At 40.1% G+C, this 12587-nt stretch overlaps 1 protein-coding gene across 1 annotated transcript; it reads left to right on the forward strand.

Annotated features, from left to right (window-relative positions):
* The first annotated feature begins 2733 nt into the window (after positions 1 to 2733).
* LOC121546533 lies at positions 2734 to 7143 on the forward strand. Its single transcript, XM_041857788.1, has 9 exons — positions 2734 to 3055; positions 4496 to 4606; positions 5116 to 5178; positions 5516 to 5686; positions 5866 to 6061; positions 6293 to 6447; positions 6609 to 6658; positions 6755 to 6798; positions 6893 to 7143. Exons 1-8 carry the CDS (start codon positions 3014 to 3016, stop codon positions 6795 to 6797), a joined length of 831 nt encoding a protein of 276 aa, XP_041713722.1. The 5' UTR covers positions 2734 to 3013; the 3' UTR covers position 6798; positions 6893 to 7143.
* The last annotated feature ends 5444 nt before the right edge of the window (positions 7144 to 12587 follow it).

Raw genomic sequence — 12587 nt, forward strand, 5'->3', positions numbered from 1 at the left:
GCTTCAGTGTTGCTTGCCTCGAAGCGCGAATTGAAGACATTTAGCTCATCTGGTAGGCTTGTGTCACTGGGCAGCTCGCGGCTGGGCTTCCCTTTGTAGTCCAAAATAGTTTGCAAGCCCTGCCACATCCAACGAGCGTCGGAGCTGGTGTAGTAGGATTCAATCTTTGTCCTGTACTTACGCTTTGCCTGTTTGATGTTCGTCTGAGGGCAAAGCAGGATTTCTTATAAGCGTCTGGGTTACAGTCCCGCTCCTTGAAAGTGGCAGCTCTAACCTTTAGCTCAGTGTCGCTGTTGCCTGTAATCCATGGCTTCTGGTTGGGTATGCACGTACGGTCACTGTTGGGACAACGTCATCGATGCACTGATGAAGCCGGTGACTGATGTGGTATTCTCCTCAATGCCATAGGATGAGTCCCAGAACATATTCCAGTCTGTGCAAGCAAAACAATCATGTAGCTTAGCATCTGCATCATCTGACCACTTCCATATTGAGTGAGTCACTGGTACTTCCTGTTTTAGTTTTTACTTGTAAGCAGGAATCAGGAGGATAGAATTATGGTCAGATTTGCCAAATAGAGGGCGAGGGAGAGCTTTGTACATGACTCTGTGTGTGGAGTAAAGTTGGTCTAGAGTTTTTTTTCCTCTTGTTGCACATGTACCATGCTGGTAGATATGAGGTAAAACAGATTTAAGTTTCCGTGCATTGAAGTCCCTGGCCACTAGGAGCGCCGCCTCTGGATGAGCATTTTCTTGTTTGCTTATGGCTTTATACAGCTCGTTGAGTGCGGTCTTAGTGGCAGCATCGGTTTGTGGTGGTAAATAGACAGCTATGAAAAATACAGATGAAAACTCTCTTGGTAAATAGTGTGGTCTACAGCTTATCATGAGATACTCTACCTCAGGCGAGCAAAACCTCGAGACTTCCTTACTATTTGATTTCAGGCACCAGCTGTTATTGACAAATAGACACAGGCCACCACCCCTTGTCTTACTGGAGGCAGCTGTTCTGTCTTGCCAATGCATGGAAAAACCAACCAACTGTATATATAGTTGTCAGTCCCCACCCCCCATATCTCTATCTACCCACCCACCCGCCACCCCACTGCTTATCCCCTAAGCCCCTCCCCCATCCCTCTACCCCTCTAAACATCCAAGGTTGTTTAAGTAGTAATCGTCTCTGATTGATTGAGAGATTCAAGGAGCTATCATTGTTAAGTAAAATGGAAGATGCAACGCATTGAATATTTACATTCATGCACTTCAACATTAATTTTGTAACTTTGTCCCAGAAGCATTTAACTGCAGGGCACTCCCACATCATATGAAGGAATGTGCCTACCTGATTTAAGGGACACAGTGAACAGTTGGGAGTTGGGGCCATTTTCATCATAAAACTTTTCCTTGTGTTTTAAATACAGTCTGTGAACAAACATAAAATAAATTGATGGTTCAGATTACGGGATGCCAAGGTCTTATTTTTCCATATTCTGTTCCAGTTAAAGGGTTGTTCAGATTTACTTAGATCTGTGGACCATAGTTTTTTAATGGCCAACTCAGAATATGAATTGTTTATATATTATAGAGATCAGTCCTTTCGGTAGACCAGATAATGAATTTATAAATCCCATCACTGGATGGTTAGGTAGTTGGGTTTCCCAAGGGACTCCATAGGCCAGCATAGCTGTCCTAAGTTGTAAATATAGAAAAAATTAGTTGCCTGGTAATGTCTTTCAAATCCTGGAATGTTCTCAAACCATTACTATCCATGATATCAGCAAAGGTATGGATTCCACATTTGGACCATTGAGGGAATGCAAAATGCTGCCCTTAACACAACTCAGGATATGACCCAGATGAAGTCACAGGAGACGGAAGGTTCAACATACAGAGTAGTTTATTAAAACCACAGGAGGCAGGCAAAGGGCAGGTCGAGGACAGGCAGAGGTTCGTAAACATTAAGCATGGTGGTGGTAGTGTGACGGTTTGTAGATGCTTTGCTGCCTCAGGACCTGGATGACTTGCCTTAATAGAAGGAACCAAGAATTCTGCTCTGTATCAGAAAATTCTACAGGAGAATGTCTGTGAGTTGAAGCTGAAGCGCAGCTGGATCATGCAGCAAGACAATGATCCTATACCCACAATCAAATCTACATGAAAATATCTAAAAAGCAACACATTTGAAGTTTTGGAATGGCCTAGTCAAAGTCTAGACCTCATCCCAATTGAGATGTCGTGGCAGGACTTGAAAGAAGCAGTTCATGCTTGAAAACCCATAATTGTCACCGAGTTAAAGCAGTTCCACATGCAAGAGTGGGCCAAACTTCCTCCACAGTGATGTGAGAGACTGATCAATAACTACAGGAAGCATTTGGTTGCAGTCATTGCAGCTAAAGTTGGCACAACCAGTTATTGAGTGTAAGGGGGCAATTACTTTTTCACACAGGGGAATTGGGTGTTGCATAACTTTGTTAATTAAATAAATAAAATAAGTATATATTTTTTTGTTATTTGTAAACTCAGGTTCCATTTAGCTGATATTAGGTTTTGGTTGAAGATCTGATAACATTCAGTATTAAATATATAAACATTTAGAAAATCAGAAAGGGGGCAAAAACTTTTTCAAGGCTCTGTATGTCTCAAGTCGGGACCCTCCAGTGGCTATTGGGAATCATGAAAGCTGGGATACAGGGCATAGTTTTCTGTGGACCATATGAGAGAGAGCGCAGGAAGAGGGAGGTCTTAAAATAGTCTCTGAGTTACAGCTCAGGCAGGCAGACACACTGTGAGCTCCAGACCTTTCGGAGGGGAGTAGAACCACATCAGTCCATGCTGGGGAAACCTGGGCTCCATCCACGCCAGAGGACTGTCAGCTTCTCTTTTAATGCATGTCTTGTCTCCAGAGGTTTACTAGAGGGATTGAGCAGGGCTAGACGAGAAGAGACACATTATCTATCTTCTCCAATGCTTCTGACAGAGGAGTCTGGTCTTCTCCATGTTCATAGGTGAGCCAGATGACCCTCCTCGTGCCAACCCACATTCAGTGCAAAACCAAGGTAAGAGACACAGTTACTTCTGCATGACTTTGTTCCATGTTACTATGCTCTTGTGAAGGAAATCTGTTGACAAAACTGCCTTTGACGTTACTGTATTCTCTTTGATTCATCTACAGTTGCTGCATTCCCCCTGTGGTATGACTGATTTGATATTAGAATAGAACAAATTATATGACTTATGTCCCTCATTTGTAAATGTGAATGTCGTTTTTTTTGTAGTAGTAGTTTGGCTTTTCAGACTTTACACTTTCAGGTTTGAAATGAACATATGTAACTACTACAGTACATTATAGTCAGATGATGTGAAGTTAACTGTCCATACCGTATTTGAACTTTTTTGGGTAATCTTTATGAAAGCTAATTGGTGGTTATATTAGATTATTTAAAATGTATGATAATCATTAATAATGTTATTGACCTAAGCCAGAGGTCAACAATTGAGTGTTCAGAGAATGTTCCAAAACATGTTTATTTTCAGTAGTTTTCTAACATTAGCAATTTAGGTTTATTTTTAATGTAGATAACAAATAGAACAACTAGAAAATGAAATGGATGTTATATGTCGTAGAGCTCCGCCCTCTACTCATATAACTGGAGTTACAATTCCCAGTAACTATCGTCCCCTCTCCTTGACTCATTATATTAATCTGGACTTCTGTTTATAATAACTCATATTCTAATGTAGTGGATTTGTGGCATCAACAATAATTGTTACAAACTAAATAGAAATATCATTAATACCTGAAAGTGTTTGAATGAGGAGAGAGGAGATACAGAAAAAATATATACAAAATAAAATTGGACCCAGGTTTTTGTTTCCCCATTGTTTGAGATGTGCCTTCAGTTGAGGGGAATTCTGTGTCTCATTCAAGCACTGCAAAGGGAAGGAATCACTGCTGCTATCTTGCTTTCCAAACCAAGGTGCATGAATTGAGGAGCAAACTGAAGGAGAGAAGAGATTCAGCAACACTTGGAGGACAATGGAAATTAAAATTTTAATTTTTTTTTTTTAAAAATTAAAATTAAAAAAATTATAGAACAAACGTGTTTTGGATTTTGGCCTTCATCAGGTTTTTTTTTATCAAGGCCAGGAGATGGGAAGATGCAGAAACAAAGAGAAAATGATCTGTGGGGATTCTAATGGGATTCTAAGAACAGTGCAGTAAATTATAAGTGCTACTCAAGAATCCAATGTGCAACAAACCACAAAATATGGTTTCAATACTAAAGATACATAGCGACAAAGTCCATTGAGAAATAGGAAATATTATGTTTTATATATTCTATAGAACTCTATAGTCTAAATATAGTCTATATAAAATAAATATATCACCACATTTTGTACACCTTTATTTTCCTGTTCATGAAGCTGATACGTTTCACCATTGGTTTCAGATCTTCATCAGAGCAAAAATAAACCATGGTATCCTTCCCTTTCAGGTAAAGTGTCTGTGTGTGATGGTGTTCTTGAGTCTCCCCTTGACCATGGGAGACCCTGGTCCGTGCAGACACTCCATCACCAGAGATCACCTGCTGACCATACGACGCCTGGTGAGTAGTACAGCTATACTGAACAATGGGAACTAAATGATAAAATATTTGTTTTAAAACATGAAAAAATGTAAGTTGTATAAAACTCTTATAATATGAAGACAATATATACATAACCAAGAGTGATTTATGAAATACATGTTTAATCACAGTGGCTCACTGTGGAGAGCAGGGCTGTGCACAGACCTTTGGAGGGGCAGGTGCTCAAAGTGAAAAAAACACCACCAAGCTGAAAGGGCACTTTTCTCATAGGAGGGCAAAAGGGCAGGTACTCAGGAACTCTTAGACCTCTATTTGTGCACGTGCCTGGTGGCGAGCATATTAAAGTGATGGGCAAATAAAAATGTTCACAGTTACACTAGAACCATTAGACATTGATGATTGGGGTCATTGAATGTCCAGCAAATTCCTCTCATGAACACAAGATATGAGAAGTTAATATCTATGTTGTTAATTTAATGACTCCTGACATGTATTTTGGTTTCTGCATTTATTTCTTATTTACATAGATAGATAACCAGTTGCAGAGTGGATGCTCAATAACCTACACATTTATTGAGCAGAGAAGTTTGGTAAGGTAATTTTTATGCATAAAATGCATGTGCAGTTAAAACTTGGGAGATCACAGGCAAATTCACAAAGAACATTAGGTTATGCTTTTAGTTCACCATTTCTTTTGTTGATTTTGGTACTATTTTTAAAATTATTTTTTACAAATGATGTGTTCTTTTTTTAGGAGAGTGACAGAAAGTATCCACTGTACACCACATTATTTATTTCAGCTAAAAAAAAGGACTGTAAAAATAAGCATAACCTATTATCATTATGGCTAACCAAGAACAAGTCACTGACATACTTTGTATCATAACTGTCATGAATTTGGACTGTTCTTCTTCTATTCTCTGGCAGAATAAATGTTGCTATGTGAAAGCTGCCCTGCCCTGGATCTTGGAACTCCTAACTGGACACTTCAGATACACCCGGGGATCAGACAACCACAGCTACGTGTTGTCGCTGACCGGTCTCATCCACAACATTTACTCCCAGAGATGTGTACCACAGATCAATGAGGAGCTGGAGGTGAGGGAGGTTTGATGCTCAAGAGCTCGCTCATTAATAAATAACAGCATTAGTTGGGTGTTTTAAAGAGGATTCAAGGAGCTCAATACTAAGCTCATAAAACTCTTGAATAATTGTATTGATAGGACATGCATCCCATGTGAATTTTACCAATATTATTTTCTGACCCTATTGACTAGGATGACCCAGTGAGCTTTGGGATGTCATTCAGCAGTTCCCCATCCGAGGCCCTGGGAAGGGTACAGGATGTCATGTCTGTGTACTGGGAGCTGGTGACCACCATGGACTCACCAGTAGACTGGAGCTGTGAGAGGGAGTACACAGACACCGCAGAGCCCCCCACAGCCCTCTCTACAGCACTCTCTCTGACTACAGGTGGGCAACTTCCTCAAGGTTCGGAGAGGTTCCCTGGTGAAGGCATAAAACAGGGAATTACATTATTACCGAATATAATAATACAGTGTGGCAATTTAGCAAAGTAGCTTACAAAATCAGACCCACTATCATCTGGTGTTGCATGTATCAACTTGCTGAGCTATCTGATTATCTTAACCTCACTTGTCCATATTATAACCTGGCTGTTTAGACCTGTCTCGTTGTCCACAGTCAGCACCTTTTGGGACTCAGAGAAAGCCCCTCAGACTGGTCTAGATGGAGACCAAGATGGAGACCTGTACAAGTTTGGTTTCATGGTCATAGCTCCATCAGTCTGTGGAGGATTGCTGTTCATATTCACTCTATATTGCCTCATCACACACAAGGTAATAATGCACACTAAAAAGGTTTGAGTTACTAAACAGCACTAAAGACCCCCAATGCCTTTAAATTCAGTATCACCAGTAAAAATTAAGAAAAAGGGGAAACATAAAAAAAAAATGCTATTTACATGTTTGTTTGTTTGTGTGATTTTGTTCCACCACAGATGTCCTACAATACTGATCATCACACATCACTAGTGTACCAAAACTCAAGGTAAAGTATCACACAGTATCTAGAATAATCTAACCAACGCAACATGATGACAACCCAAACATATATGTAGGTTCTAATTCAAAGTTGTACTTATAGTTTGCAAACAGATATTCAGGACATAGAGATGCAGGTGCAATAAAGTGAGTATTATTTTCAGTCTATTTATCATATGTCAGTCTCTCCATGTATTTGCTGTAGCTACATATTCTGAATACTCCTCCTTTCTGCACAAAGGCCATAAAAGACAGATTGCTGCAGATGGAGGAGCATATCCAAAGGGGAGGATATACCATCAAGCTCTCATCTCTAATACACAATGAACAATGGTGGTTTATATATTATATATTTGTTTGATATAACATCCTATGGACATTTCCAGCCTTTTTCTGGCCTACAGGCACTATCAATGGATTTGAATGGACCTTATCTTTTTGAGAATGCTATTCAAAGAGGGGATATTTTTATAATCTATGTTGTATATTGTGTGTGTGTATATATATATATATATATATATATATATATATATATATATATATATATATATATATAATGTAGGTATACATGTATATTTATAACTTGACTTAAAATCAATATTTTCTTATAATGTTTATGGTGATTGATCTGGTGAATAATGTGCCTTTGCCCACTGTATAAAACAATCATTGTTTTGTTGTTTCAAATCGACTGTTAAAAAAGTTTCATTAGAATATACATGATTTCACATTAACTTCACATAAGATCACATATATTTTTGGAACCCTTCACGTGTCCACATGAAAACGTGTTTTTGGAACACTTCACATGTCCACATGAAAACATGTGTTTTTGGAACACGTCACGTGTCCATGTGAAATTCATGTGGTTTTTCCATTAGGGCTAATAGGGTTTGAATTGTAGTTTGTACCATTGATTGCTTCCAGTTCTTTGATTGTGGGGGGATGTTATCCAGAATGTTGCAAACTTGCTTCAAAACAGACAATCAACAAGCTCATTAAAACTTGAAAAGCCATTTCATAGCCAGTAAATTATTTTTCTCTCACCACTTCGTTACATATTTCATAATCTTTAAGTCTACTTGTAGGCCTACCTACTAATACAGCTGTTTACTACACCCTGGGCCTAGAAAGCTTCTTCTGTTGTTACTATATAGCAGGGTTCTTCAATTCCGGTCCTGGAGGGCCGAAACACCTCTGTTTTTCATCCTCTCCTTCTAATCAGGGGCAAATTCAGACCTGGGACACCAGGTGAGTGCAATTAACTACCAGGTAGAACTAAAAAACAGAAGTGTTTCGGCCCTCCAGGACCGGAATTGAAGAACCCTGCTATATAGTTATCCTAGAAGAAATACTGAGTTATTAAAAGAGAGCTCGGATCAGCATTAGGTCTCAAATAAAAGATGCATCAGATATCACAAGCTCTGCCATTCCCTCTGGCCACACCAGAAGCAGACACACCCACCCACCCACCCACCCACCCACACACACACACACACACACACACACACACACACACACTATACTGAAACCAACCTTGCATTTTTCATACACAGGCTAGGAGTGGTGTTGGTCTACTGGCACTAGTTTTAATTCTCCATAACCTGCCCCTTAAGTGTTTTTCACACACTTATCATACAAAAATTATGTTCTGTACAGTCGTGGTCAAAGGTTTTAAGAATGACACAAGTATTGGTCTGCACAAAGTTCGCTGCTTCAGTGTTATAAGATATTTTTGTCAGATGTTACTATGGTATACTGAAGTATAATTACAAGCATTCCATAAGTGTCAAAGGCTTTTATTGACAATTACATAAAGTCTTTGCAAAGAGTCAATATTTGCAGTGTTGACCCTTCTTTTTCAAGACCTCTGCAATCCGCCCTGGCATGCTGTCAATTAACTTCTGGGCCACATCCTGACTGATGGCAGCCCATTCTTGCATAATCAATGCTTGGAGTTTGTCAGAATTTGCGGGTTTTTGTTTGTCCACCCGCCTCTTGAGGATTGACCACAAGTTCTCAATGGGATTAAGGTCTGGGGAGTTTCCTGGCCATGGACCCCAAATTTCGATGTTTTGTTCCCCGAGCCACTTAGTTATCACTTTTGCCTTATGGCAAGGTGCTCCATCATGCTGGAAAAGGCATTGTTCGTCACCAAACTGTTATTGGATGGTTGGGAGAAGTTGCTCTCGGAGGATGTGTTGGTACCATTCTTTATTCATGGCTGTGTTCTTAGACAAATTGTGAGTGAGCCCACTCCCTTGGCTGAGAAGCAACCCCACACATGAATGGTCTCAGGATTCTTTACTGTTGGCATGACCCAAACAATCGGAAAGGGGATTCATCAGAGAAAATGACTTTACCCCAGTCCTCAGCAGTCCAATCCCTGTACCTTTTGCAGAATATCAGTCTGTCCCTGGCTTCTTGCTGCCCTTCTTGACACCAGGCCATCCTCCAAAAGTCTTCGCCTCACTGTGCATGCAGATGCACTCGCACCTGCCTGCTGCCATTCCTGAGCAAGCTCTGTACTGGTGGTGCCCCGTTCCCGCAGCTGAATCAACTTTAGGAGACGGTCCTGGCGCTTGCTGGACTTTCTTGGGCGCCCTGAAGCCTTCTTCACAACAATTGAACCTCTCTCCTTGAAGTTCTTGATGATCCGAAAAATGGTTGATTTAGGTGAAATCTTACTAGCAGCAAGCCCTTTTTGTGCAAAGCAATGATGACGGCACGTGTTTCCTTGCAGGTAACCATGGTGAACAGAGGAAGAACAATGATTTCAAGCACCACCCTCCTTTTAGAGCTTCCAGTCTGTTATTCTAACTCAATCAGCATGACAGAGTGATCTCCAGCCTTGTCCTCGTCAACACTCTCACCTGTGTTAACGAGAGAATCACTGACATGATGTCAGCTGGTCCTTTTGTGGCAGGGCTGAAATGAAGTGGAAATGTTTTTTGGGGATTAAGTTCATTTTCTTGGCAAATAGTGACTTTGCAATAAATTGCAATTCATCTGATCACTCTTCATGACATTCTGGAGTATATGCAAATTGCCATCATCAAAACTGAGGAAGCAGACTTTGTGAAAATTGGTATTTGTGTCATTCTCAAAACTTTTGACCACGACTGTACTATGTGGTATATAATATATATATATATATATATGCCATTTAGCAGATGCTTTTATCCAAAGCGACTTACAGTCATGAGTGCATACATATTTTTGTGTATGGGTGGTCCCGGCGATCGAACCCACTACCTTGGCGTTACAAGCGCCGCGCTCTACCAGCTGAGCTACAGAGGACCACGGTACAAGTGTATAACATATCCTCAGTGTCGATCAGGGTTGGGCTCAATTCAGAATTTTGGAATTGACTCCCATTCAACTCATGAGTTGAAATTTGAATTTAATTGGCCACACCCCACAGGATGTAGAATTTGAATTTGAGTTTGAGTGACAGAAAGTACAATTACATTCAGTGCAATTCAAATAAATTCCACTCAGTCATAGAACATGAGAGTTTAATTGAATCTGACAGATCACACTTCCAGATACCAAAGAATATATCACTTTTCTCTGGAAACCTCCCGAGTGGCGCAGTGGTCTAAGGCACTGCATCGCAGTGCTAGCTGTGCCACTAGAGATCCTGGTTTGAATCCAGGCTCTGTCGTAGCCGGCCGTGACCGGGAGACCCATGGGGCGGCGCACAAGTCGTCCAGGGTAGGGGAGGGAATGGCCGGCAGGGATGTAGCTCAGTTGGTAGAGCATGGCGTTTGCAACGCCAGGGTTGTGGGTTTGTTTCCCACGGGGGGCCAGTGTGAAAATAAATAAAATAAAATGTTAAACTATGTATGCACTCACTAACTGTAAGTCGCTCTGGATAAGAGCGTCTACTAAAATGTAAATGAAACAATGTTTATATACTCTTTTAACCTTAGTGCTTAGAATAGCTAATTATATTCCAAACAACCATTTCGTTTGGCTTATTTTTGAAGGCATCAACTTGAGGGTTAAACTAATGCATTCTGGGAAATTAAATATGTTTTGTTTTCCTTGATCATTCATGTTTGTCCTGAAAAACAATATTTGATATGCTCGTATATAACGACATGTTTGATCTTTTATGTACAAAATGTACAGTATATTTGTATAGATTACACCTAATATAGAATAGATTCTATTTCCTTTCATTCAAATTGCAATTCTGTATCCTGTTTAGTACTTCACTTCAAATTCAATTCAAATTCAAGAATTTAATTGGAATTTATGAAACATTCTCAATTCAATTCTGAATTGAGCCTAACCCTGGTGTGGATGCCATGGTATGAGTTGCATGATGTGTCAATAATCTCTCCATTCCTGTTCCGTTAAGAGAAGAGGAAAAGCATTCCCATGATTCGATGGAGCTGCTGTCTGTTAGGGATTAAAGGCAGCTGTTAAAGATGAAAAGAGAAGTCTTTGACAGATGTCCCAATATGATTTAGTTCAAATATGTGAAAATTGGCCCCAGAATAAGAGAATTACTGTCTTGAGGGCCGCCCAGCCTGGAGTGAGCGCTTTAAGGTGGAACAGGATGGAGAAGGCAGAGGAGGAACATGGGGCTGGTTTTGATGAGCTAGTAGATAAAAAAAAAAAAAAACAAGACAGGCAATTAAGTTGTGTTTTTTATTTCTATATGAATCTACTAAACACAGTTTAATTGCATTACACTGGTTGGTCGGGCTTTAAAATGTGTGTAATTATTTAGATACTTTCAGATCCAAACATTGTCTTTGTCAGTTTCTGATTATCCATCATTACATATTTAGTACTGAGACATATCACATTCACATATCTATTGAATCCATTATTATCACTAACTGTGCACAAGTAATGGATACAATGTACTTACTTGTCTAATACCACTTTGTTCCACACGAGGGAAGCTAAACACTGAAAGGGCTGATCCTTGCTAAACATGACTGCAAAAAAACTCTGAGCATAAATTTCTCATTGACACCAACACATGATTTACCAGAACAGAAAGTTATGCACATATTTCTCAAGTTAGGATTCGGCCCTGACAGTAGCACAAAGGGCTGGCCAAGTCAAAGGCAGTTACTTCCAATAAAGTAGTACTAAAATGTTGCGTGCGTTCCTCTGCCCAGGCGTTGCTAATGCATGCCAGATCTTACAACGCCTGGATAGGTATGTCAGTTAACCACATCATATGTTATAGCAATCTGTCAGTCGACGACATAGCACGCATGCAACGTCTGAGCAGGGGAACGCAAATGTTATCTGTGCACCTTGAGAGCAGCTTAGAGAGAATTACTGTATTGTGTGTGTAGCAAAGCACAAAAGTATTGTTTATGACAGCTTTAGTGGTAGCCAACAAGACAGCAAAATAGGAAATAGGGTAAGTAACATATAATAAAGTCTGACTACTGTCCAATGTTACCTTGATACGAAAAAAAAACATTTTAATACCAATTTACCCCCATACATAATGATATACACTGATTGTACAAAACATTAAAGACTCCTTTCTAATATTGAGTTGCACCCCTAAGAACAGCTTCAATTCGTCGGGCATGGACTCTACAAGGTGTCGAAAGCGTTCCACAGGGATGCTGGCCCATGTTGATTCTAATGTTTCCCAACAGTTGTGTCAAGTTGGCTAGATTTCCTTTGGGCAGTGGACCATTGTTAATACACACGGGCAGCTTTTGAGCGTGAATAACCCAGCAGCGTTGCAGTTCTTGACACAAACTGGTGCGCCTGGCACCTACTACCATACCCCGTTCAAGGGCACTTAAATATTTTGTCTTGCCCATTCACCCTCTGAATGGCACACATACACAATCCATGTCTCAATTGTCTCAAAGCGTAAAGATTATTTAACCTGTCTCCTCCCCTCCATCTACACTGATTGAAGTGGATTTAACAAGTGACATCAA

This window comes from Coregonus clupeaformis, chromosome 30, assembly GCF_020615455.1.
Source record: "Coregonus clupeaformis isolate EN_2021a chromosome 30, ASM2061545v1, whole genome shotgun sequence".
Classification (NCBI taxonomy): domain Eukaryota; kingdom Metazoa; phylum Chordata; class Actinopteri; order Salmoniformes; family Salmonidae; genus Coregonus; species Coregonus clupeaformis.

Coding starts and splice junctions, on each gene's coding strand:
- LOC121546533 (XM_041857788.1), top strand. CDS start 3,014: ATGACCCTCCTCGTGCCAACCCACATTCAGTGCAAAACCAAG. Junction 3,056..4,495: donor ACATTCAGTGCAAAACCAAG/GTAAGAGACACA, acceptor CTTCCCTTTCAG/GTAAAGTGTCTGTGTGTGAT. Junction 6,062..6,292: donor AGCACTCTCTCTGACTACAG/GTGGGCAACTTC, acceptor CGTTGTCCACAG/TCAGCACCTTTTGGGACTCA.